Source organism: Phocoena phocoena, chromosome 16 (genome assembly GCF_963924675.1).
Source record: "Phocoena phocoena chromosome 16, mPhoPho1.1, whole genome shotgun sequence".
In the NCBI taxonomy this organism is placed as follows: domain Eukaryota; kingdom Metazoa; phylum Chordata; class Mammalia; order Artiodactyla; family Phocoenidae; genus Phocoena; species Phocoena phocoena.
This window is the reverse complement of record NC_089234.1, coordinates 61,786,962-61,811,937: the sequence shown is the minus strand read 5'-3', so window position 1 is coordinate 61,811,937 and position 24,976 is coordinate 61,786,962. Positions and strand designations below refer to the sequence as shown.

The 24,976-nt window shown below is 51.2% G+C and overlaps 1 protein-coding gene across 2 annotated transcripts in view; it reads left to right on the top strand.

The window, feature by feature from the left end:
* Positions 1–24,976, top strand: part of ADAMTS14 (ADAM metallopeptidase with thrombospondin type 1 motif 14) — a 91,853-nt gene that overhangs the window by 49,096 nt on the left and 17,781 nt on the right. The window contains exons 5-12 of one of the 2 annotated variants that reach the window (XM_065893865.1): positions 11,969–12,052; positions 12,762–12,909; positions 14,901–15,006; positions 16,724–16,867; positions 17,526–17,658; positions 19,082–19,195; positions 21,495–21,643; positions 23,890–24,065. In XM_065893865.1, the coding sequence (XP_065749937.1) occupies positions 11,969–12,052; positions 12,762–12,909; positions 14,901–15,006; positions 16,724–16,867; positions 17,526–17,658; positions 19,082–19,195; positions 21,495–21,643; positions 23,890–24,065 (1,054 nt within the window). Of the gene's footprint in view, positions 1–11,968; positions 12,053–12,761; positions 12,919–14,900; positions 15,007–16,723; positions 16,868–17,525; positions 17,659–19,081; positions 19,196–21,494; positions 21,644–23,889; positions 24,066–24,976 lie in introns of both variants that reach the window. The other variant, XM_065893864.1, reaches the window with a different exon arrangement.

Below are 24,976 nucleotides of genomic sequence, written 5' to 3'. Positions count from 1 at the left end.
TCCCATAAGATTGCGTGAGGTTGCATCAAAGCCCTCAGCACAGTGCCTGGTACATTGTAGGTGTTCAGTGACTAGCAGTCACCCTCCAGCCCTAGTGCTCTCTAACCATCCTCTCGCTTCTGCTGTTTCATCTCCCCTTGGCCAGAGGGAGTCCTGATCTGTGCTTGTTTTTCTGATACACAGCCAAGAGCCATCCCAGGCCAGTATGTTATGTGGAACTCTAACCTGGGTTGGGGGGGTCTTGGTCTTGAACTTGGCTGAGGTTGGGGGAGCAGGGAGACCAGACACAGTGTTCTTTTCTGCCCCGTGGGTGTGTCTTGCAGCAATCATGCTTTTTCCCACAACCATGGGAAGTGATTCTTGATCTCCCCTGAGCTGGCGAGCTGGCCTCACCTCTGGCATTTGGGAGACAGCCGTGGCGGGCAGAGGCTGACAGAGCCAGGCCTTGAGTGCATAGCCAGGCTGGAGCCTGTCAGGGAGCAGCTCTGTGTTTATTCCGGAGGGCTGGGGTCCTGGGTCTCTCAGGCAGCCTAATCTCCTTGCTGGGGCACCAGTTCAGGGCTGTGGGTGGAACCCACATGCCCACGGCCTCTGTGGTTCTGCTGGACACGGCAGCCCTGTCCAGCCCCCTCTTTGGCCTGTGCAGAGTGTCAGGGTAGCTCCAGCTGAATCAAAGCCACTGAGGTCCCCACTCAAGGGCTAATAAGGGTGTGTACAGATGAGCCAGGGCCCCAGAGACAGACCAGACCCCTGGAGTGGCAGGGCCAACCCTACTTTTGGGGGGGCGGAATATGGGAGAAAGTTTAACTGCTTCATTTTCATTATCCTTATTTAATATAAGAAGAGACCAGACTATCTCATTGTGGAACCTATCCTGTGCTCCTATCACAGGCTCAAAACTATTCATGCATTCTCGTATTTAGGCTGCCTTCCATCGTCCTTACCTGCAGATCCTTTAGTGGGTCCGTGTGCCAGTCGCGGTTTTCTTTCACTCGATAATGTCTTTATTTCATTATGGTTCTTAAAAGATGGTTTGCTGGGTCCAGGATTCTAGGTTGATGGTTTCTTTGTCATGGTGCTTTGATGGTGTTACTTCAGGGTCTCCCTTGTTGCTGTTGAAAACCTACTCCTAATGCAATGGTCCTTCCTTGGTGAGTGATCTGTCTTCTGTCTTGCTGCCTGTAAGACGTTCTCTTTGACTGATGTGAGCTTAGAGAGGAGTCCCTGGGAGTCAGTGGTGACTATCTGTCTCCAGGAATGGAGCCGATGCGCTCAGTGAAACTTCAAGAGGGAGACACGAGGCCAGTGGGGGAGGTGGACAGGAAGGCCGAATGGGGCTCATGGCACAGAGAGCTTTCTAATGGCCGAGAGTGCCCTGTTGGAGGTGTGCGGGCATGGGCTGGGAAGAAACTCCCCGTCACGTAGGGATTGGCCTCAGTTACCTTGATTGCCAGTGACCTTGGGGCTCTCTTGGTGGCTCCACATGGTTCCCGCGTTCCTCTCTCCTGCATCAAGCCTCTCCCCACCTCCAAAGGGTCAACGACCTTCTCAGTCAAGGATCGTTCTGGCTCCTCCAGTAAGACCTGCCTGACCCTCCTTCCCACAAGCACCCTCTTCGTCTCCCCTGACCCCTGGGGTGGGGCACGGGGGGTCTGCGCCACAGAGATTGATACACCAGTGACCGAAGCCTGTGGTGTCCAGATTATTTCAGAAGCCTGTGGTGTCTCACGTGGGAGATAAAAAGGTTGTCTCTCTGTCTTTGTAGGGATCTATCTAATTAGCTGATTAAATGTGTTATTTAATGGTGAAAGTGAATAATTGTGTAGCATTGATTATCAAAAGAGTTTTGTGCTTTATTTCCTAACCATGAAGGTTGATTTCAAGGTAAGTTACTGTGCAAGAAATGTGTATTTGACTTCTTTTTTGTTTCTGTAGAAGAGGCAAAATTAATTTTTAGTATTAATTGCTCAGTATTTGCGTCTGAACCGGTTACCTGGGACTGGGAGTCGGTGTCAGGAGGCCCCACTCAACCCCCTACTGTACTGGACACTCAGGCTCTGATTCTTCCTCCTGCTCAGAGAGCAGCAGCCCCCTTTCCAGTTCTGTGAGGACCTCCCAGCATCCCGGCCTGGAGATGCAGTGTAGAGCAGGGGTCACTGCAGCCCTCGAAGAGTGGGTTTGGCTGGCGGAGTGTGGGACAGAAATGAGTAATGTGGCAGGATTCTGGCAGCAATCTGCCTGGTCCACTTTGGAGACGGAGGAGGGCAGGAAGGCAATGGCCCGGGTACTCTAGATGGCCAGAGGCCCTGCAGATGCCCCGCCCATGTACCCAGTGACCGCTTCCTTCGCCTGCCCTGGGGTCACTGGTGGGTTTACACGTGTATGCGACGTGTACAGATGTGGCTGTGTGGAGCATGCATTGCTTGTGACCCCGTTCTTGGTCTACACTCTTACAGGGCACCATCAGGGAGGTCTGAGACACTGGCCGCACCCTTGTGTAGAAGGAAGGCCATGTACTGGTGTCGGAGGGGCTGAGACGTTGGGCTTATTGGAGTCATCCTACCGCAGATCGAGTGTCGTTTCAGTGGGTCAGCAAAGAGTACTCAGGTTGGAATTCTGTGAGGGAGAAAATGTGTGCGTGTTCTCCTAGGATGAGTCGGGGCAGGCGGGTGGAGAAGGACATCATATATGTATGCATTTGGCCACTTTGCTCCCATGATGTCTTTGCTCCTGCAGGAGAGGAGAGGAGGGTGGAGGGAGGTGCTCCCACCCATCGGACTTTCCACTGTTATGTGTGATGGGGTTCGTGGGGCCTGCTGTCCCCCAGCAGGCACTGGTCTCTGGTGTCAGTTGGGGTCAGACATGGGTGCCAGGCAGGCCCTTGGGGGAAGCTTGGTGCTGGCTGCTCTGAAGTCTGCACGCTCACGGGTTGGGGCAGCTGTCAGGTGTGGGAGAGTAGGCTGGGGCTCTGTTCTTGTGTCCCAGGAGGGGTGCGTCAGCACAGGAGCAGACCTCTGGTCCCCCAGCTGGCCTTCCCCGCCCCGTGGGACTCTCATATGTAGGGTTGGCCACACTGTCCCTCTCCATCGGGTAGACAGCAGTCCCTTTGTGGGTTGTAGGCTGGTTCCTTTGCTCATGAGCTGAAGGGCGTGGAGAGGTGAAATGGTGAGAACAGGGTCATGCATGAATCTCCAGCCCCGCTCCCGGGAAGCCATGTGGGCAGGAGTCAGAGGCTGGTTCCACTTCTGCCTCCATCACCGACCGTGCTCATGGGCCTCTCTGCCTGTGGGGCTCACTCGTAATCCCCAGATGTTGAGTTGGCTTGAGCATCCACGTGCCAGCCCCACGACAGCCATTATGATCCCCAGTCTACAGAAACAGAGGTTCTGAGGAGTTACCTGATGTGCCCCGAGCCACCCAGCTCCTAAGAGGAAATGCTGGGGTTTGAACCCAGGACTCTGGCTCCTGGCGGCTACACTGCTTTGTACTGACACTGACTTGCTGACCACGTCATTTCTGCTCTTGGACAAGTCACTTCTCCTAGGGGAGTAGTTACGTAAGTGATGGCCCATCACCTGTAGACATTAGAGGTGATGCTTTTAAATCCACAGAATGATGTTTCAGGAAATAAGAAAAATACAAACAGTATATTCAGCATGATTCCAATTTTGTAAAATCACACACACACGGCATAGTTATTATATATCTGGCTAATATATAATAGGAGGCAACTTTTTTTTCTTTTCATAACTTGGGAGCTTTTTTTTAATTGGCGTATAGTTGATTTACAGTGTTGTGTTAATTTCTGCTGCTCAGCAAAGTGATTCAGTTATACATATAAACATTCATTTTTACTATTCTTTCCCATTGTGGTTTATCATAGGGTACTCAGTATAGTTCTCTGTGCTATGCAGTAGGACCTTGTTGTTTATCCATTCCGTATATAATAGCTTACACCTGCTAACACCAACCTCCCAGTTCATCCCTCCCCCAACCCCCTCCCCCTTGGCAACTACAATTCTGTTCTCTGTATCTGTGAGTCTGTTTCTGTTTTGTAGATAGGTTCATTTGTGTCGTATTTTAGATTCCACATATAAGTGATATCATATGGTATTTGTCTTTCTCTTTCTGACATACCTCACTTAGTATGGTAATCTCTAGTTGCATTCATGTTGCTGCAAATGGCGTTATTTTGTTCTTTTTTATAGCTGAGTAGTATTCCCTTGTATATACGTACCACATCTTCTTTATCCATTCATGTGTCGATGGACACTTAGTTGCTTCCACATCTTGGCTATTGTGAATAGTGCCTCTGTGAACATAGGGGTGCATGTATCTTTTTGGATTAGAGTTTTGTCTGGAAATATGCCAAGGAGTGAGATTGCTGGATCATATGTAATTCTAGTTTTAGTTTTCTGAGGAACCTCCATACTGTTTTCCACAGTGGCTGCACCAACTTACATTCCCACCAACAGTGTAGGAGGGTTCCCTTTTCTCCACACCTCCAACATTTATTGTTTCTAGACTTTTTAATGATGGCCATTCTGACTGGTGTGAAGTGGTACGTCATTGTAGTTTTGAATTGCATTTCTCTAATAATTAGCTATGTTGAGCATGTTTTCATGTGCCTATTGGCTATTTGTATTTCTACTTTGGAGAAATGTCTATTTAGGTCTTCTGCCCATATTTCTATTGGGTTGTTTGTTTTGTTGTTGTTGAGTTGTATGAGCTGTTTTTATATTTTGGAAATTAGGCTGTGTCGGTCATATTGTTTGCAAATATTTTCTCCCATTCTGTAGGTTGTCTTTTCGTTTTTTTATGGTTTCCTTTGCTGTGCAAAAGCTTGTAAGTTTGACTAGGTCCCATTTGTTTATTTTTGTTTTTATTTGTATTGTCTGGGGAGACTGGCCTAAGAAAAACATTGCTATGATTTATGTTAGAGAATGTTTTGCCTAGGATCTCTTCTAGGAGTTTTATGGCATCATGTCTTATGTTTAAATCTTTAAGCCATTTTGAGTTTATTTTTGTGTATGGTGTGAGGGTGTGTTCTAACTTCATTGATTTACATGCAGCTGTCCAGCTTTCCTTATTTCTGGGTTCTCTGTTCTGTTCCACTGATCCATATGTCTGTTTTTTTGCCAATACCATGCTGTTTTGATTACTGTAGCTTTGTAGTATTGTCTGGAGTCTGGGAGGGTTATGCCTTCTGCTTTGTTCTCTTTCTTCAGGATTGCTTTGGCAATTTTGGGTCTTTTATGGTTCCATATAAGTTTTAGGATTATTTGTTCTAGTTCTGTGAAAAATGTCATGTGTAATTTGATAGGGCTTGCATTAAAAATCTGTAGATTGCTTTGGGTAGTATGGCCATTTTAACAATATTAATTCTTCCTATACAAGAGCATGGATGTCTTTCCATTTCTTTGAATCATCTTCAGTTTCCTTTATTAATGATTTATAGTTGTCAGCATATAAGTCTTTCACCTCCTTGGTCAGGTTTATTCCGAAGTATTTTATTTTGGGAGTTGTGATTTTGAAAGGTATTTTTTTTTACATTCCTTTTCTGATATTTCATTGTTAGTGTAAAGAAATGGAACCAATTTCTGTATGTTCATCTTGTGTCCTGCTACCTTGCTGAATTCATTTATCAGTTTTAGTAGTTTATGTGTGGAGTCTTTAGGGTTGTCTCAATATAGAATCACATCATCTGCCTATAATGACAATTTTACCTCTTCCCTTCCAATTTGGATACCTTTTATTTCTTTTTCTTGTCTGATTGCTGTGGCTGGGATTTCCAATACTATGTTGAACAGAAGAGGTGAGAGTGGGCATCCTTGTCTTGTTCCAGATTTTAGTGGGAAGGCTATCAGTTTGTCACCATTGAGTATTATATTGGCTGTGGGTTTGTCATAAATAGCTTTTATTATGTTGAGATATGTTCCCTCTGTAGCCACTGTGGTAAGAATTTTTATCATAAATGGATGTTGAATTTTGTCAACTGCTTTTTCTGCATCTATTGAGATGATCATGTGGTTTTTGTCTTTTCTTTTGTTTATGTGACATATCACATTGACTGATTTACATATGTTGAACCATCCTTGTGAACTTGGGGTGAATCACACTTGGTCGTGGTGTGTGATTATTTTTATGTGTTGTTGGATTCGGTTTGCTGATACTTTGTTGAGACTTTTGGCATCTGTATTCACCAACGATATTGGCCTGTGATTTTCTTTTTTGGTGGTGTCTTTGTCTGGTTTTGGTATCAGGGTGTTGGTGGCTTCATAGAATGTCTTTGGGTGTGTTCCCTCCTCTTCAGTTTTTTGGAAGAGTTTGAGAAGGATCAGTATAAATTCTTTTTTGTATGTTTGGTAGAATTTGCCTATGAAGCCATCTAGTCCTGGACTTTTATTTGTAGGGAATTTTTTTTTTTTTTTTTTTTTTGTGGTACGCGGGCCTCTCACTGTTGCAGCCTCTCCCGTTGCAGAGCACAGACTCTGGACGCGCAGGCTCAGCGGCTATGGCTCATGGGCCCAGCCGCTTCGTGGCATGTGGGATCTTCCTGGACTGGGGCACAAACCCGTGTCCCCTGCATCAGCAGGTGGACTCTCAACCACTGCGCCACCAGGGAAGCCCTGTAGGGAATTTTTAAATTACAGATTCTATTTCGGCTCTAGTGATTGGTCTGTTCAAATTATCTGTTTCTTCTTGATTCAGTTTTGGTGAGCTGTATGTTTCTAGATCCTTGTCCATTTCTTCTAGGTTGTCAAATTTGTTGGCATATAAATTTTTGTAGTATTCCCTTAGGGTTTTTTGTATTTCTGTGGTATTCATTGTTATGTCTCCTTTTTCATTTCTTATTTTATTTATTTGGGTTCTCTCTCTCTTCTTCTTGGTGAACCTGGCCAGAGGTTTGTCAGTCTTCTTTACCCTTTCAAAGAACCAGCTCTTGGCTTTATTGATTTTTTTCTATTTTTTTTTAAAAAAAATTATTTATTTATTTATTTGGTTGTGCTGGTTCTTAGTTGCGGCAGGTGGGTTCCTTAGTTGTGGCTTGCAGGCTCCTTAGTTGCGGCTCGTGGGCTCCTTAGTTGCGGCATGCACGTGGGATCTAGTTTCCTGACCAGGGATCAAACCTGGGCCCCCTGCATTGGGAGCGCGGAGTCTTAACCACTGTGCCACCAGGGAAGTCCCTCTATTGTTTTTTAAATCTATTTTATTTATTTCCCCTCTGATCTTTATTATTTCCTTCCTTCCGCTGACTTTAGGTTTTGTTTGTTCTTCTCTTTCTAATTCTTTTTTTTTAAATTAATTTATTTATTTTTGGCTGAGTTGGGTCTTTGTTGCTGCGCGTGGGCTTCCTCTAGTTGCGGCGAGTGGGGGCTACTCTTTGTTACGGTGCACAGTCTTCTCATTATGGTGGCTTCTCTTGCTGTGGAGCATGGGCTCTAGGTGTGTGGGCTTCAGTAGTTGTGGCTTATGGGCTCTAGAGCGCAGGCTCAGTAGTTGTGGTGTTCAGGCTTATTTGCTCCGTGGCATGTGGGATCTTCCCAGACCAGGGCTCGAACCCGTGTCCCCTGCGTTGGCAGGTGGATTCTTAACTACTGTGCCACCAGGGAAGCCCTCATTCTAATTCTTTTAAGTGGTAGGTTAGGTTGTTTATTTGAGATTTTTCTTGTTTTTTGAGGAAGGCCTGTGTTGCTATGAACTTCCCTCTAAGAACTGCTTTTGCAGCATCCCATAGATTTTGTTTGGTTGTGTTTTCATTGTCATTTGTCTCAAGGTGTTTTTTAATTTCCTCTTTGATTTCATCATTGACCCATTGGTTTTTTAGTAGCATGTTGTTTAGTTTCCATGTAATTTTTTTTTTTCTCATTTCTTTTTTTGTGGTTGATTTCTAGTTTCATGCTGTTGTGGTCAGAAAAGATGCTTGAGATAATTTCTATATTCTTAAATTTGTTGAGGCTTGTTTTATGCCCTAGTATATGGTCAATCCTAGAGAATGTTCCATGTTCACTTGAAAAGAATGTGTATTCTGGTTATTTTGGATGTAATGTCCTGAAAATATCAGTTAAGTCTGAACTGTTCTGTTGTATCATTTAGGATCTCTGTTGCATTATTGATTGTCTAGAAGATCTGTCCATTGATGTGAGTGTGGTGTTAAAGTCTCCTACTATTATTGTATTCTTGTCAGTTTCCCCCTTTATGTCTATTAGTATTTGTTTTATTTATTTGGGTGCTCCTACATTAGGTGCATTAATGTTGACAAGTGTAAAATCCTCTTCTTGTATTGATCCTTTTATCATTATATAGTGTCCTTCTTTACCTTTCTTTATGGCCTGTGTTTTAAAGTCTATTTTGTCTGATATGAGTACTGTGACCCCCCACTTTCTTTTCATTTCTGTTTGCATGAAATATCCTTTTCCATCCCCTCACTTTCAATCTGTGTGTGTCCTTTGCCCTAAAGTGGGTCTTTTGTTGGTAACATATTGTAGGCTGTTGTTTATTTATTTATTTATTTTATCCAATCTGCCACTCTGTGTCTTTCAATTGGAGCATTTAGTCCATTGACTTTAAGGTACTTATTAATAGATATGTATTTATTGCCATTTTAGCCTTGTTTTCCTGTTGATTTTACATTTCTTCTCTGTCCCTTTCTTTTTCTTTTTCCTTTTGTTGTTTGATGATTTTCTTTTGTGTTATGCTTATGTTCTCTTCTTTTTGGTTTTTGTGAATCTCTTGGATGTTTTTGATTTGTGGTTACCCTGTTTTTCAAGTATGTTAACCCTATCCTGTTTCTACTTGCCTTAGACTGGTAATCATATAGACTCAAACACATTCTAGGAAATGAAAAAAAAAAATCTACATTTTCTTACTCTCCTCCCCTACTTTTTATGATTTTGATGCCCTTTTACATCTTTGCGTTCATCCTTTTGCTGTTCACTGTGGTTATCATCACTGTCACAGAAATTCTTTGATTTTTTTTAAATCTGTGGACTGGCTTATTTAGGTGATTTGCTTTCCAATTGTGATTTTCTCTTTCCTATATATTCTTACTTCTTTTCTATTTAGAGATGACCTTTCAATAGTTCCTTCAGAATAGGTTTTGTATTTCTGTATTCTTTTAGTTTTTGCCTGTCTGAGAAATACTTTATCTCTCCTTCTATTCTAAATGATAATCTTGCTGGTTAGAGTATCCTAGGTTGCAGATTTTTCCCTTTCAGGACTTTGAATGTATCATGCCACTCTTTTCTGGCCTGCAATGTTTCTGTAGAGAAAGCAGCTGATACCCTTATGGGGGTTCCCTTGTAATTAACTCTTTGTTTTTCTCTTGCTGCCTTTAGAACCCTCTCTTTAACTTTTGTCATTTTTATTATAATATGTCTTGGTGTACGTGTGTTTGGGTTTATCTTGTTTGGGACCCTCTGTGCTTCCTGTACCTGGATATCTGTTTACTTCTTTACGTTTGGGAAGTTTTCAGCCATAATTTCTTCAAATACATTTTCGATCCCCTTTTGTCTTTCTTCCCCTTCTGGAATCCCTATCATGCATAGATTGGCACACTTTATATTATTCCTTTATGTTATCCCATAGGCACACTTTATATCATCCCATTGGCACACTTTATATTATCCTATAATATATTATCCCATATAATATATTATCTTATATTGCTTTCATTTTTTTTTCATTTGACTTTCTGTCTGCTATCCTGATTGGGTGATTTCCATTGTTCTAGCTTCCACGGCACTTACTCATTCTTCTGCATAATTTATTCTGCTATTCATTGCCTTTTAGTTGCCTTTTTGTCTCGGCAAATGAGTTTCCTAATTTTTCTTGGTTCCCCTTTATAGTTTCTAGTTCCTTTTTACAGTACTCTGCATTTCTGTCGATAGCCTTTCTTAATTCCTTCAGTATTTCCATTATCTCCTTTTTGAAATCGGTGTCTATTAGAGTGAAGAGGTCTGTTTCATTGTTCGTTCTTTCAGGGGAATTCCCTTGGTCTTTCAACTGGGAGTGATCCCTCTGCTTCTTCATTTTACTTATATTTCTCTTAATTCTGTGAGTTTAGGAGAAACAATTGTCTACTGTGGTCTCGGAGGGCTATTTATATGTGGGAGTGTCCCTGTGTAGCTTGTGTGGGTTTAATACTTTTGGTGCGAGGGCTGTTTTTAGTATGGATGCATGTTGCGTCTTTCCTCAGCGTGTGCTGGCCGTTATCCCCTTGATACAGGTGTGCCAATGCAGCGGCTGGTGCCTGGTCCTGGGGTTATTGGCAGCGGTGGCAGCTCATGTGCACACCTGGAGCACGCCGTGGGAGCAGAGGCAGCTCGCCACCACTCCTGGAGCCCGTGTAGGCAGTGTCCTGCTGCCTGAGAGCTCACACAGGGAAAAACGCTGGAATAGCAGGTCCTCCCCTTGCCCGCACACACCGCCCACACAGTGGCGCTTGGCCTCTAAGGCGGCCCAGGCTTCCTCTGTGTACACCCACAGTTGTGGTCGCACCAGACTCCAGCCCCTCACGGTGTTCCCACGCAGCCCACCCCAGTCCTCTCTCCGGTCTGATCTCTGAAGCCCAAGCTTCCACACCCAGCCCCCGTCCACACTGGTGGCCACGTGTCTCAGGCTGGGGAGTGCAGAGCGATGGCACTGACCATCTGTGCAGGTTTCTCTCCATTCTAGCTGCTGCAGACCCGTTGCTGAGTTCTCCTCCGAGCCTCCGAAGCCCCCCTCTGTCCCTGCTGATCTCCCCACCAGTGAGGGGACTCCCCAGGTGCAGGAACATTTCCTCTTTGACAGCTCCCTCCCAGGGGTACAGGTCCTGTTCTGATTCCTTTTTCACTTTCCTTTTTTTCTTTTTTCCTTTTTTCTTTTGTCCTACCCGGTTGCATGGAGATTTTCTTGCCCTTTCAGAGCTCTGAGCTCTTCTGCCGGCGTTCAGTAGATATTCTATGAGAATCATTCCACATGTAGATGTATTTTTGATGTATTTGTGGGAGGAGGTGAGCTTCACATCTTACTATTCCGCCATCTTGATCGCCTCTGACTTTTTTCTTTTACTTTTTTGGGGTATTTTTCAGAGTTTTTAGAGTGAAATATTTTATATCCAGGAATAAAAGTTATTTAAAACAAAAAAGATGGACTTGTCCAGTGGGACTACTCAGGAGATAGGCATCTTCAGGAGTGGGTGAAGTGAACTGCCTGTCCTTGGGGGTGGGCAGGCAGAGGCGGTGTCCATCTGTTGTGGACACAGTTCCGGGACTTCCTTAACAGGGGAGTGGCTGGGGGCTGCGTTCTTCGATGAACTGTGCCATGACCGCCCCAAAGGTCCCTGAGCCTGTGGGAGAAGGGAATAATCCAATGTACTGCTCCTGTCCTCAAACCTGACCGTGCCTGAGTATCACTGGGGATCTTGTTCTAACTCAGACTCTGACTCAGGAGGTGGGCCCAAGACTCTGCATTTTTAACGAGCCCCAGGTGATGCTGATGCTGCTGGTCCAAGGCCCTAGAGCCCTTTCCTCCTGGATTTGCCCTGGAGGAGTGCCCAGGCACTGCAGAGCACACAGATGATTCCAGAGGCAATTGGAAAGGTACACAGGGCTGTGAGGATGAGTGACCTGAGCTGGGTGACATTTCTGGAAGGACTCTTCAGAGATATTAAAAGACAAGATTCCATCCGAGTTGTTGGGTTTGAGACCAGGTCCCCTCATGCTTTGGCTTCGTGGAAAGAGCTCAGTGTTGGAATTTGGTGGGCCAGGATTTGAAAACCAGCTGTGCAGCTTGTTAGCTGTGTGTCCTTGGGCAGGTCATCTTGCCTCCCTCTGCCTCAGTTTCTTCATCTGAGGATAGGGATGCCTGCCAGATAAAGCCGTGGTAAGGGTGAAGTAGGGTAGCGTGTCAGATACCTGGCATGCAGTGGGCCTTCAATGAACTCTTGCTTCCCCTAACACCACACGCTCATCTCTTCTTGAAGGTGGATGAGATTTACCACGATGAGTCCCTGGGGGTCCACATAAACATCGCCCTTGTCCGCTTGATCATGGTTGGCTACCGACAGGTAAACCCCCGTGTCAACAGGCAGTGTTTGAGGGAGAAGGGGTGGGGGGCCAGAACATCAGACCAGCTAAGGTATCGGGGAGGGATAACAGCATCTAGGAAACATTTTGTTTCCAAAATTAGAACCCCCAAACCATTAGAATTGAGGTTTCAGTGGCGGAGGCATCTGGGGTTGGTAAGCGGGGACTTATGAATTCCCTCCAGTCGGGTAAATGGACAGTCCTCAACCCCTACAGCTAGCTGGAGGTCCTGCTCCATGAATCGGTGGGGAAAGTGGGGCTTAGAGGGGGGGCCAGTGACCGAGACAAGTCCTGCTAGGGTTGTGGCCGGGGCTTCTGGGCTCTGTTGCTTGTTTTCCCCCATACGGGAGTAAAAACAGAACTCTCCTCTAGGGGCTGTTGTGGAGATTAATGACAATGACTGCATAGCGGAGATGCTCAGTACAGCAGCTGCCTGTGGGTTACTTGAGGAATTAGCAATAATGTGAGTTCTCAGCAGACAGGTGCCCCAGCACAGGGCTTGGCACAGGAACGTTCCCTAAAACGGAACGGGGCTGTGTGCCCGTGGCAGCCGGAGCCGGGACAGCGGTGACCTTGGGGCAGGCCCTGCCGTCCTGCGGGCCTCCGTGTCCCCTGCTGCTGGGAGCACAGCGCAGGGTGCCTGCTGCAGTCCGTGGGCTCCGACCGGCACTCTGCTCTCTGACCCCCCAGTCCCTGAGCCTGATCGAGCGTCGGAACCCTTCTCGCAGCCTGGAGCAGGTGTGTCGCTGGGCGCAGTCTCAGCAGCGCCAGGACCCCGGCCACGCGGAGCACCACGACCACGTCGTCTTCCTCACCCGGCAGGACTTTGGGCCCTCAGGTACGCAAGGTACTGTATTTGCCGTGACCAGCTGTGTGCAGCTGCAGGGCAGAGACCAAGGCTGCCTCTAGGGCCAGGTCTTCTGGCAACAAAAAGATCCTTGGGACCTTGGAGACAGGACCTGGCCGGACAGGTAGGCGAGCTTTGGAATGGTTTCTCGGGGGCCAGGGGAAGTGAAGGGGCCCCGCCCTGGTCCCTGCTGCCTTGGTTGAGCCTGCAGGTTGCTGTGAGTCAGGCCCTAGGCCCTGTGATCACCATCCCGGAGCCTGGCTGATCGAAGACCTCAGTGATCTTCAAGATGCTTCTGCCCACATTGTATCCTTCTGTCCTCACTGCACGCCATGGGGCACCTAGGGCGGGGCTGGTGTAGACTTCAGAAAGGAAGGCCCTGCTCTACCCACAGATCCATGCCTCTCCAGCCTAGTGATCCAAACTCATTCATCTCCTGAGATTCTCCCAACTGTGGAATGGGAGAAATAGTAGTATTTGCCTTCCTCCATTCCCGGGCTGCTAAAAGGGCTGAGGGATGCATCCCATGTCTGTGACAGAGGATGGCTGAAAGCGCTCTGCAGACATAGGAAGCTTTGATCGCCCCCAGGTTTTCTGTATGGGGAAACCAAGGCACAGGGTGGCAACGAGGCTTGCCTAGGCCTCACAGCAGAGAGGAGACAAAGCTGAGACTCAGACGGGATCTCCAGGCTCCAAGTTGAGGGCTTTGTAGTGTTTTCTGGTTTGATGCTAGATGCTAGATGAGAGGCAGCCTCTACCAAAAGGGCTGCTTGTCTGAATCCCTGAAGCCCCAAAGGCAGGCTTGTACGCACACAAAACAGATTTACACACCTACACGCAGACACACGTGTGTGCAGACACATGCATACTCATGCACAGACACACATGTGCAGACACACAGACACATGTGCAAAGAGACACACATACACGTGTGTACTTGCATGCCCTGTAGAGTACATCCAGACCTCCAGGACAATCGGGACCCAAGAAGCCTTCTCACCACAGCTTCTCGTTACACCCCCAAACCATCTCAAATAAGAGGGGATTTCAGCAATTCCGAAGACAGGGAATAGCTATCTGGTCATGGTTGGCTGAAAGCCCGAGGCAGGGAGCTCTCTCTACCATCTCCCCCTCCTCAGATGTCTTCCTCAGCCCAGGCTGCCCTCCCAGCTGATTACGGGCCCTGGGGAGGCGGGGAAGCAGCCCCCGTAGATCACGGGCCTCACACCCAAAGCTGTTTACTCAGTGCCACGTGCCAGCCCCCTGCACTGCCCGCGGCTCCTGAGGCCTGCGCAGCTGTGTCTGCACCTTGCCCGTGTCCTCCCCTCCCCCTGCCCACCCCCCACCTCGCCAGAGTCTCTCGCCTGTCCTCCAGGCCCAGCTCTAGGCCCCCGTAAGTCATTCCCTGGTCCCGCTCAACCCCTTCGGTCAGAGCCCTTCCCCCCCAGCCACCCCACACACCCCTCTGTGCTCCTTGAACTCCGGCCCTGCAGGCCCACACCTAGGCTGACCTCGTGACCCCTAGTCTCCCTGCTAAGCCGTCTGCCCCTCCGGTGTGTGGGTGTGCTGGGGGGATGCGGGCTCGTGCCTGTTTTCCCCGTAGTCTCTAACACGGTGCCACCTGCTACCCCGCATAGACACATTTGGAGCTTGTTTGTTGACTCACCAGCGGACTGACTGTCTGGAGGGATGCAGCTCGGAAGTTGGCTGTATGCAGGCTCGGGGCCGACAGGCACAGAGAGCTGCAGGCTAGGAGGGAGGGCGGCAAGCCTTAGGACGTGGGGGTAGCTTGGCCCAGGAGCTGTACTGCGGGTGCGTACACACGGGGGGGTGCGTTGGAAGGATCCTTCTTCCTCCAGGGACCCTCCAGTGGTGACCAGGTCCGGACGTCCCTGCGGTGGCTGGCTCGGCACAGACCTCGTCGAGTCCTACCTCACCTGCACGTGACCTCTCTCTCTGCCCTCTCTCCCTCTCCCTGGCAGGGTACGCGCCTGTTACTGGCATGTGCCACCCCCTGAGAAGCTGTGCCCTTAACCACGAAGATGGCTTCTCCTCGGCCTTCGTGGTGGCCCACGAGACCGGCCACGTGTAAGTGGCTCCAAGGGGCGAGCTGTGCCTTGAGCTCTGCGGAGGTCTGCGGGTGTGGGAGGCTTCGCCCCAGTTGGGACTCCCTTCCCAGTGTCCAGGGAGATGCCAGAGGAGCTGCCCCGACGGGGAGGGAGCCCTGGGGCCCAGACAGCAATTCTGGGCCTGCCTTGGGCCCAGCCCCAAATCCAGGGCCTTGGGAGACCAGATGTGGCCCTGCCTCTGGCAGGCCAGTAGCAGTGTCGCCTTATAGGCAGTGCTCTGCTCTCTGGGTGGCCTCTATCCCTCCATCTCAGCCACACCTCACGGCCCTCCCAGTGCTCCGCGATGGAGCCCTGGCCTGAGTCCATCATAAACAGGGGCACTTAGACCCAGGCCTCGGGCCAAGCGGGTGGCAGGCGTGTGTGATCCTCGGGCCCGGATTTGGTTTAGAGCATGTTCATTCATTCATTCAACCAGTATTTCTTGAGCACCTGCGGTGTGCCAGGCCCTATTCTAGAAATAGGGCTGCAGTGGAGAACGGGACAGAAAAGCACACAAGAAGCTACGTGCTGGGAGAAAACAAATAATCCACCATCCAATGTCTGGTGGTGACATATACCTGTGACAGTCACGTCTCCTGGCCTTGTCTGTCCACAAGGGCAGAGCTACGGGACCCGCCCCCAGCTTGCCCGCCCCCAGCCCACACACAGAGTGAGGGCTGTTTTCTGCAGCTGGAAGGACATGAGAATGAGAGCAGTGGGCCAGTCCCGAGGGCGAGCCTGCCATCTGTGGTTGGCCTTGCCCCTCTCTGCATCTGCCTGCCCCTGCGATTTCATCCCAGCCCTGCCCCTCACTGGGTGGGTAGCACCTCCTCTCTGGGGCCTCTGTTTCCTCATCTGCAACATGGAGGCTGACACCAGGGAAACCTCTGAGGTCCCTTCCTGCCCTGGCAGCCAATGCTTCCACATATCCTGGAGCCAGGAGTTTGTCTTCCTGTATGTGGGGGGGCAGGCCGTGTCCACTCTTCACTCACAGAGCGCCTCCCTATGGAGAGACAAGGTCAAGCTTAGAGGCCCATGTGTCTGTCTAGTGGTCAAGGCCAAATGCAGACGCCTGGGAGTGTTTAAGAATTTAGAACCTTTGGGCTTTGGTGTTAAATACTAACTAGAAAGAGCAAACTTTTACATTTAAACTATCATCACGGCAGGTAGGTACCACACACAAAGCTCTGTGCTGGGTACCGCGGGGTCTAGGAGAAGCTAAGGAGGCTGGCACCCAGGGAGGGCGCAGTAAGGGAGGTCGAACTGAACAGAATGAAACTGGTCCTTGCACGTGAGACCTTGGGTCTGGAGGGAAGACAGTGCATGGCGTGTGAGTTGTTAACGGTGGTGCAGGCGTTCCCTGCTGTGGGAGGGCAGCCCACAGGGAGGGCGGCCAGGAAAGGTGTCCTGGGGCCAGAGTGGGGCTGGAGTTGACCTCGGAAACTGTGAGGACGTGGGTAGGGTTTGAGGAGGGGTCAGGAGGGCAGAATGAGTCCAGCCCCATTGGGGGGCCAGGTGGGGTCTCAGCTTCCATCCAGAGGGGTGGCCCTCTCCACTGCATGGTGGGGAAACTGAGGCCAAAAGTCACAGTCTGAAGCCTGGTCAGAGCAGGGTCTCAGGCCCGCCTCCTCATCTCCCCAGGGGTGGGCTCCCTGGGCATGACTGAGGGCTCCCCTCTGTCCTCCCCCACCCTCTAGGCTCGGCATGGAGCACGATGGTCAGGGGAACGGCTGCGCAGATGAGACCAGCCTGGGCAGCGTCATGGCGCCCCTGGTGCAGGCTGCCTTCCACCGCTTCCACTGGTCCCACTGCAGCAAGCTGGAACTCAGCCGCTACCTCCCGTAAGTCACCTCTACCCTCTGGGCCCGGATGGGGAGCAAGCAGCCTGCCACTCCATCTCCCCCAAGTCATCTCCCCTCCTAACACCATCCTACTCCTGACACATGCTCAATTCTGGGTTTGCTGGTCAGCTCCTGGGGCTCCGGGGACGTGGAGGCCCAGGACAAGCATTGGACTCAGGAGCTCAAGGCCGAGAATGGGCGCAGAGTGGATTTGGGCGGGACGGGTGCCGGCAGAGATACTGTCTCTAACCTCACGCAGCAGCCGGCCGGCGCCCAATGTACGTCCTGCACGGCAGGCTGACTTGTCTTCTTCTCTCGGTGCAGTGAGCCCTCAAATTGTCCACGAGCCAACCCTTAATCTGGGCCATGATGTGTCTCTGTAATGCGGGCAAAACAGGCCCCGTAAGAAAGCCACAAGCTGAGTGCCTAACCGCAGTCCTAGGTCCCCTTGCCCTGGAGCTCCCAGACATGGTCGTGGGTGGAAGCGAGGGGAGGGCAGGACAGCCCGTCCTCCCTGGACAACACAGCTCCTGGCACAGGGCAGCGGGGGGCAGATTCCTGCAGGCCTTCCTTGCTTGGTTAACACCCCCTCCTCTGGGAAGGGAGAGCTTGGGAATTCCTGTCCCCACCCTGCTCACCTCCCTGCCTCTGCCGGCAGCTCCTATGACTGCCTCCTTGATGATCCCTTTGCACCCGCCTGGCCCCGACCCCCGGAGCTGCCCGGCATTGACTACTCAATGGACGAGCAATGCCGCTTTGACTTCGGCACTGGGTACCACACCTGCTCAGCGGTGAGTTCCCACGGCCTCTGCCAGCTGGATGCCAGGTCAGGTCCTCCTGGGATGCAGGCTGGTCAGAGCACCTTAGCCCAGGCAGGGTGACCAGGGCCCAGGCCCCGCCACTTTCTGCCATATCCCCGCCCCACGCAGTCCCACAGAGGGGTGGGGGGCCAGCATGTGTGGTGGCTGGAGAATGTCTGGAAAGATGGACAGAGTAGAACAGAGAGGGTGGGCCCCCGCTGGGATCCTGGTTGGGCTGGTCACCGGGGGAGTTTATCTGTCAGGTGGCCCATGTGTCAGATCAGGTGCTGGGCTCTGGCCTGGTGGAGAAATACTTGCCACCCTCTGCTCTTTGGGCACCGGAGGATGTTTTGGGCAGACTTCCCACACTGTTAAAGTTCTCGTGTGCCCCATATAACCTCTCTCCAGGCGGTCCATTGCATGCTTCCCCACCCCTCCCCCACCCCCATCCCCATCCCGTACTTGAGGAGATAGACACAAGGGAGCAGAGCCCTGTCCCTACTCTGCAGGACAGGGCAGGGGAGAGCCTGCAGCCTGGTGATCAGCTAGAGCCACCTAGGAGAGAATTGAACAGCTGCTAACCAGGGCCCAGGTGGAGCCTCAGAGACGCGGACATCCCAGGGCAGGGGGCTCTCTGAGGGGTCAGGCCTTGATGCCTCGAGTACCTCAAACCGCCCCCATCCAGGAATGCAGCCCCCTCCTCAGCTCTGCAGGACCAGAAGGCCCTGCGTGTGGCCACCTTGCTCACTGCCCAGGCCACACTGGAACACCTGGTCTCTGCTTTGGGAGTGGAGAAACAGCTGGGATATGCGATTTCAGTGCCCAGATGCTGTGTTTGTAGGACGCTAGTCTGGCCAGCAGGGGATGATAGGAGAGAAAAGGAAATTGGGGCTTTCCTGGACAGTCTGAAACAGAAGGGTGCCAACCTCTGGTGTGGCTGGGTGAGATTAGAGGGAGGTGGGAGTCCTGACCTTGTCTGGGTGCTGCAGGGCCTGGGCTAGACTGGCAGCCCTCTCAAAGCCCTCCACATGCACAGAGCTCAGGGGGTATCAGTGGACCCAGCCTCCCCAGAGCCTCAAACCCTGGTCCCTGCTCAGTCACAGAGTGGCCTCTGCAAAGGCAGGGAGGGAGGCCTGGGGAGGGAGACCAGTGGCGTGTGGGCTGTGGCTGGTGCCTTCTCTTCGGTGCCCTGTTGGAGAGAGGAGGGGTCGCTGAGGCCAGTGGCTCTTGTGGTGGGGTCGAGCTTGTGTGCGCGCGGGGCTCTGGCTAGACGGGCCCCTCCTGACCCCTCGCAGCGTTCTGGCCCCAATGCCCACCACACCCTGCCCTCGCTCTGTCACTGTCCTTTGCCCCCGGACAACTCGTCAGAGCTGGGGAGCTAGTCCGGCCCAGTGACCCTGAACTTGCCGTGTAGTTCAGGACCTTCGAGGCCTGCAAGCAGCTGTGGTGCGGCCACCCTGACAACCCTTACTTCTGCAAGACCAAGAAGGGGCCCCCGCTGGACGGGACGGAGTGTGCGCCAGGCAAGGTACCTGCGGACCGGGGGCTGCAGCAGGAGCGCCTTCCTGGGGTGCAGGCCCCACGGGAGGCCCACCTTGCTGCCGAGTGTGGATACGAATGCGTGGCGGGGGGCTGGGGGAGGGCTGAGGACAGGAGCCAGCCTCGCGTGCGGGCAGATGGGCAGGGAGTCCTCGCGAGAACTCACACACACGCCCTCTCCTCTCTGGCACCACAGTCCTTGGCTTCTACAGCAGCAGAGTTTGGCCTTGTCTCCCAGCCCGTCGGCAGGAATGCTTACTGCCACTTGAGGAGAAGGCAGCCCAGGCAGGTTAGGGAACTTGTGGAGGTCAGGCAGAGGGTGACTGGCTGAGAAGGGGTGAAGGGAAGATTCCAGGTGTTCTGCCTGCTCCCCGCGCCCACCATGCTGTCTCTTACCCCTCTCCCCCAAACCTGCCCTTTCATGTACTTCCTGGGGTGTGTTTGCACCCTCTTGCGTGTGTGAGTGTCAGGAGGACCCCGGATCTGAGAGCCCTGAGCTCTATCGCTGGCCCTGCTCCCCCGCCCCCATTTCCGTGTGGTGACCTTGGTCCATTCTTTGACCCCTGCTGAGCCCTGACCAAGCATCCTTCCCGCTCCTCAGGTTGTTGTGAAGTGAGTCATGTCAAAGCAAATGAGAGGGCTGGGAAGAAGCACGGTGCTGCCCCCAGCAGCCTGTCCTCTGCCCTTCACCCTCTGCCCTTCACCCTCTGCCCTTATCTGTTCTTCCCATTCTCATCTATAAATGGTCTGTCCCCTCACAGATGTGTGGGGCTTCCCATGGCCTTGTACAGGCCCTGTGGGCTCCAAACCTGGAGGGTTATTATCCTGGAGCCTCGGGTCTACCTGCTCCAGGTGTGTTCGAGTTTCCAGGCCCTCTCCTATCACAATTTCACATAAGAGTTAATCAATGGCTCTCGGTTTTGTCTGCGTATTAGAACCATCTGGAGAGCTTTAAAATCCCCCACACCCCAGAACAGGGAGTGACTGCAAACGGGCACAAGATATCTCTTACGATGGTGGAAATGTTCCAAAATTGTATTGTGGTGATGGTTGCCAAATGCTGTTAAGTTTATGAAAAGTCATTGAATTGTACACTTGAAACGAGTGAAGTTTATGGTCTGTAAATTTCAGTTGACCCTTGAATAACACAGGTTAGGACTGCATGGGTCTGCTTATATGCGGATTTGTTTTTTTCAACAGTAAATACCACAATACTACCAATCGGTGGTTGGTTGAATGTGTGGATGCAGACCATGGATATGGAGGACCGACTATAAGTTATATGTAGATTTTCAACTGCAGAGGGCAGGCACCCCTAACCCCTGAGTTGTTCAATGGTCAACTGTATAGTGCTTCTTTTAAAAATTACCACTTCTTTTAAAAATCCCTACCTCTAGAGAGTCTGACTCAGTCTTGGGTGAAGCTGAGGCATCCAGAGTTCTTAAATGTTCCCCAAGTGACTCCAAGGCTGAGAACTACTGAGTTATCTCTTGAAAAAGACCCAGAGAGCTTTGCTGTATTTCTTACCTATGGCCCTACAGGAAAAGGGAAGGGGGTTGACTTTGGTTGAGCCCTCCTTTGTGCCTGGCCTTGTGCTGAGGGCTTTGTAAGTGTTGCTGCCTTCAGTTCTTAGAACAGTCCCATTTAACAGGCAAGTACACTGAGGCTCAGCAAGGTGAAGTTATGCCAAAACACACATAGCTAGTAGTGGCCGAGCTGGGATTCAAACCCAGGCCTTTTGGACTTGAGGCATATGCTCCCTCCACTGCATGGATGGACCTCCTGGGTGGCTGGCTTCCCTCCCATGAACATACCTGCCTGGGGCCCCTGGATGCTGATTTCAAGGTACGGAGCCAAGACCAACTCTAGATTGTGTGGGAAGATTGTGTCTTCTCTCCCTTATCAGCCCTTTGTTTCTCTGGGGGTGGTAAACCAAATAATTGCACAGCTATTGTCACCGTGAATAATACCATCTGCCGTTTTTGGAGGGCTGTGAGTGCCAGCTGTTATCTCACTGAATGCTCACAGCAGCCCTGTGGGCAGGTGCTGTTATCCCCATGGTACAGTCGAGGAATAGGATCAGAAAGGGGAGCCCTTTGTTGAAGGTCCCTCAGCGCATGGTAGGGCTGGGATTCTGTGTGACCCTGAGGCTTGTGCTCTTAACGTTCCTTTTTCTGGGCTCACCCGTGGTGCCTGCCAGCTGTGCCGTGTGCCCGGTTGGGCACTTTCTATGGCAGGCTAGGCAGCGGTGGCCCTAGGGTGACCTCGCACCCTCTGCTCCATCCCAGTGGTGCTTCAAAGGTCACTGCATCTGGAAGTCGCCGGAGCAGACTTATGGCCAGGATGGAGGCTGGAGCTCCTGGACTAAGTTCGGGTCATGTTCACGGTCGTGTGGGGGCGGGGTTCGATCCCGTAGCCGGAGCTGTGACAATCCCCCGTGAGTGCACTTGGCTGAGGTGGGCAGGGCAGGGGCCCGAGGGGGTTGGAGAGGGAGTCGCTGGGGGGCAGGGCACAAGAAAGAAGGTCCCCTGCAGGTGGCTGTGTACGTATTCCAGTGGATGACGGCCCAGAATTGTTGGGGGCACCAAACCACTTCCACCTGGGTCTGACGTCTCCCTTTGTGTCTGACTGACATCTGAGAATGGGTCCGAACCAGTGATTCTCAGATTCTCGTCTGCGAAGAATCTGGGTGGGCCCAAGGCTTGGCCAGTTTAACAAGCCCTCCTGTGACCCTCATCCTCCAGCTAAACTTTGAGAAAACACTGGTCTAAATGTTCACTAGCCATGTCTTGGGAGGATAAATTCCCCAAGTCTGTTTCCTGCTACCTGAAGCAAAACTTCCTTCAATTTTTCTTAACTTATCTCTTTCTAACATCAAGTCCCCCCCCTCACTACCCCCTGCCCATATGTCAGCATTCTGGGGGAATAATCTCTTTCTCCCATTTATCCCCTCTATGGGAACCCCCTCCCATGGTTTTGGAACCTCTGAGCACCAGCTTTTGATGGCCTCCGTCTCCCAAGCTGAAGCAGCCTGCTTAGAACAGCTTCATGAGAGATGGGGTCTGGCTGGGGCCGGCTGTGTGGGTCAGCTGTCTCCACGTTCAGTGATTCTGAACCTCTGTGGGGCAGGGCTGGTCCCACCCCTCACAGTGCTGAGTGACGCGATGGGGACCTCAGAATGGCAGGGTCCTGGGATCACAGAGGCTCGGGGGTGGTCACCCTCCCTCCAGCATCCTCAGGAGTGGTCCTTCATACTCTGCTGTGTACCTCCAGGGATGGGACGCTCCGTGCCCCCTGGAGCAGCCTATTCCTGTGTACTGACCCTTTACAAATATGAGACGAAATGAACAGCCTTCAACCTGTTGGGGGGTAGGAAAGCCAGGTTAAAGAAAGGCACGGTGATGCCCACTCTGGATAGACCACCTCCCAGTCATGAGAGATAGTTATCCCCATTTATTGAACTCGTCTACGATAATAGCTTTTTATTTTATGAGGCTTAAATGAAGTATAATCTATGCAATCTCAGCACCATGCCCATGCCCATGCCCAGCACAGATTAATAAAGGACAGCTGCTGTTATAATTACCCCAGTGCACGGAGCACTTTCTCTGTGCCAGGTGGGGTACTAAGCACTTCCATGCATAAACCCATGTAATCCTCCCAGCATCTCTGAGCAGAGTTCCAGTCACCTTGTTCACTTGGCTACTTTGTATCCATAATCTTACTGGATCCTTTTAATTTAATGGGGAAGAGAGTACAGATTTAAATACCTTTTTAAAATGTATTCCTCACAGGCACACCAGGAGGTAGGTAAAATAAGAAGTGTCGTGGTCCCTCCTTTAAAGCAGAAGTTAAGACAGCAAGACTTGGGATTAGATTTAGCCAGGTCTTCTTACTCCAAATCCAAGTCTCTTTTACCACTCCGTGGTTTATTATGATATTAAATGGAAGTGGATGCAAGTAGGAGCAGCTGAGTCATTTATTGAGGGCCTACCATGTGTCAGGAGCTGTGTAACGGCTGAAAGAATATACAAAGATGAATCAGATTGATTTCTCTTCTAGCCCAGCTGGAGGGGGTTAGTCATTCCCTCCTGTCTTCCTCCCTCTCCCTCCCCCTCCCCCCATCCTTTGCCCCCTTTCTTTTTTTTTTTTTTTTTTTTTTTTTTCACTTTTTTTTTTTTTTTTTTTTTTTTTTTTTTATGCGTTACGCGGGCCTCTCACTGTTGTGGCCTCTCCCGTTGCGGAGGACAGGCTCCGGACGCGCAGGCTCAGCGGCCATGGCTCACGGGCCCAGCCGCTCCGCGGCATGTGGGATCCTCCCAGACCGGGGCACGAACCCGTGTCCCCTGCATCGGCAGGCGGACTCTCAACCACTGCGCCACCAGGGAAGCCCTGCCCCCTTTCTTTTGCTCATTCTCTCCTCTCCCCCATCTCACACACACACACACACACACACACACACACACACACACACACACACAAAATAGGTGGCATATGCCTGAAGGGACCACAAGGCTCTGAGCTCAGAAGTCCTCACAGTGGGGGTTCCTCTCTAGTTTGTAAGTTAGTGGAGCCCCTTTTTATGCTACTCTAAAAGGCTGGGCTACCCCAGGTCACCATGTGGGAAGCCTGCCCCCACCCCGAGCCTTTCCAGCCAGCCCGGTCTCTCTGCGCTCGCCCCAGCCCAGCCTATGGAGGCCGCCTGTGCTCGGGGCCCACGTTCCAGTACCAGGTCTGCAACGGTGAGGAGTGTCCGGGGCCCTACGAGGACTTCCGGGCCCAGCAGTGCGCCAAGCGCAACTCCTATTACGTCCACCAGAATGCCAAGCACAGCTGGATCCCCTACGAGCCGGACGACGGTGAGTGGAGTCCTGCTCCCCACGCCCACTCCGTGGCCTTGGGCATCTGCTGAGTCCATGTCTTCCCAGGCAGGGCTTCCCAGGCCTGGCCCACCAGTGAAGGTGGAGGGACAGCGGTGGCACCAAAAGGGATATTGCAGTCAGCAAGTTTGCCATGCGCCTTTGTGCAGGCCTTTGCGCTGTGTGCGTTGGGGGAGCCACAATCGTCATCACAACCATCCTTGATTTGTATGCTTCTGCTGACCGTTTTCTGTCAGATGCAAGGACAATGTCTTGAGCAAGGGTTATTTGGCCCAGAGGTACCGGCTGGCAGCAGTGCTGGCTGTCGGGGTTGGTGCCTTTCGGACATGTCCTTACCTGTGCAGAAGGCCTGGTACAGGTGCGGGTGCCCCTTGCTTTGCTCCTGAGAAGCTTTGTCCTATTACATACCATGTTTTTAGGTTTTAGTGATGGTGCTGCTGTGTCAGTAGTTAATGAAAATGATTTGAAAGTCAGGCGGATGGGAGTCTGTGGGATCCTCCTACTGCCCCCTACAGGCTACCCTGGACACAGGTCTCAGGACTCAAGCGGAGGGTCTGAATTCTGGGGCCAAGCCAGTGCCTATCTGTTTTGGAGCATTTCTAGTGATGGCTCTCGCAGCGGCAGAGAGAACCCAGTGAAGGGCTGGATTCATGCCTTCAGGCCGGAAGGGCCTTTAACAGTCCTCTTAGTCTACTTTCCCCTGCCGGCCTCTCCACGGTCCTTCCATAGCCTGATGCTTACCCCCTACCACGTAGCCCTCGGCATCAGACGGCGCCGATCAGAATGGCCTTTCCTGAGCCCAGGGCCACCTCTTCGTAGCCCTGGTTCCAGAGTATCAATTGCAACGCGCTCCATCTTCAGCTCACGTTTAGAAAGACAGTCTTCAAGTT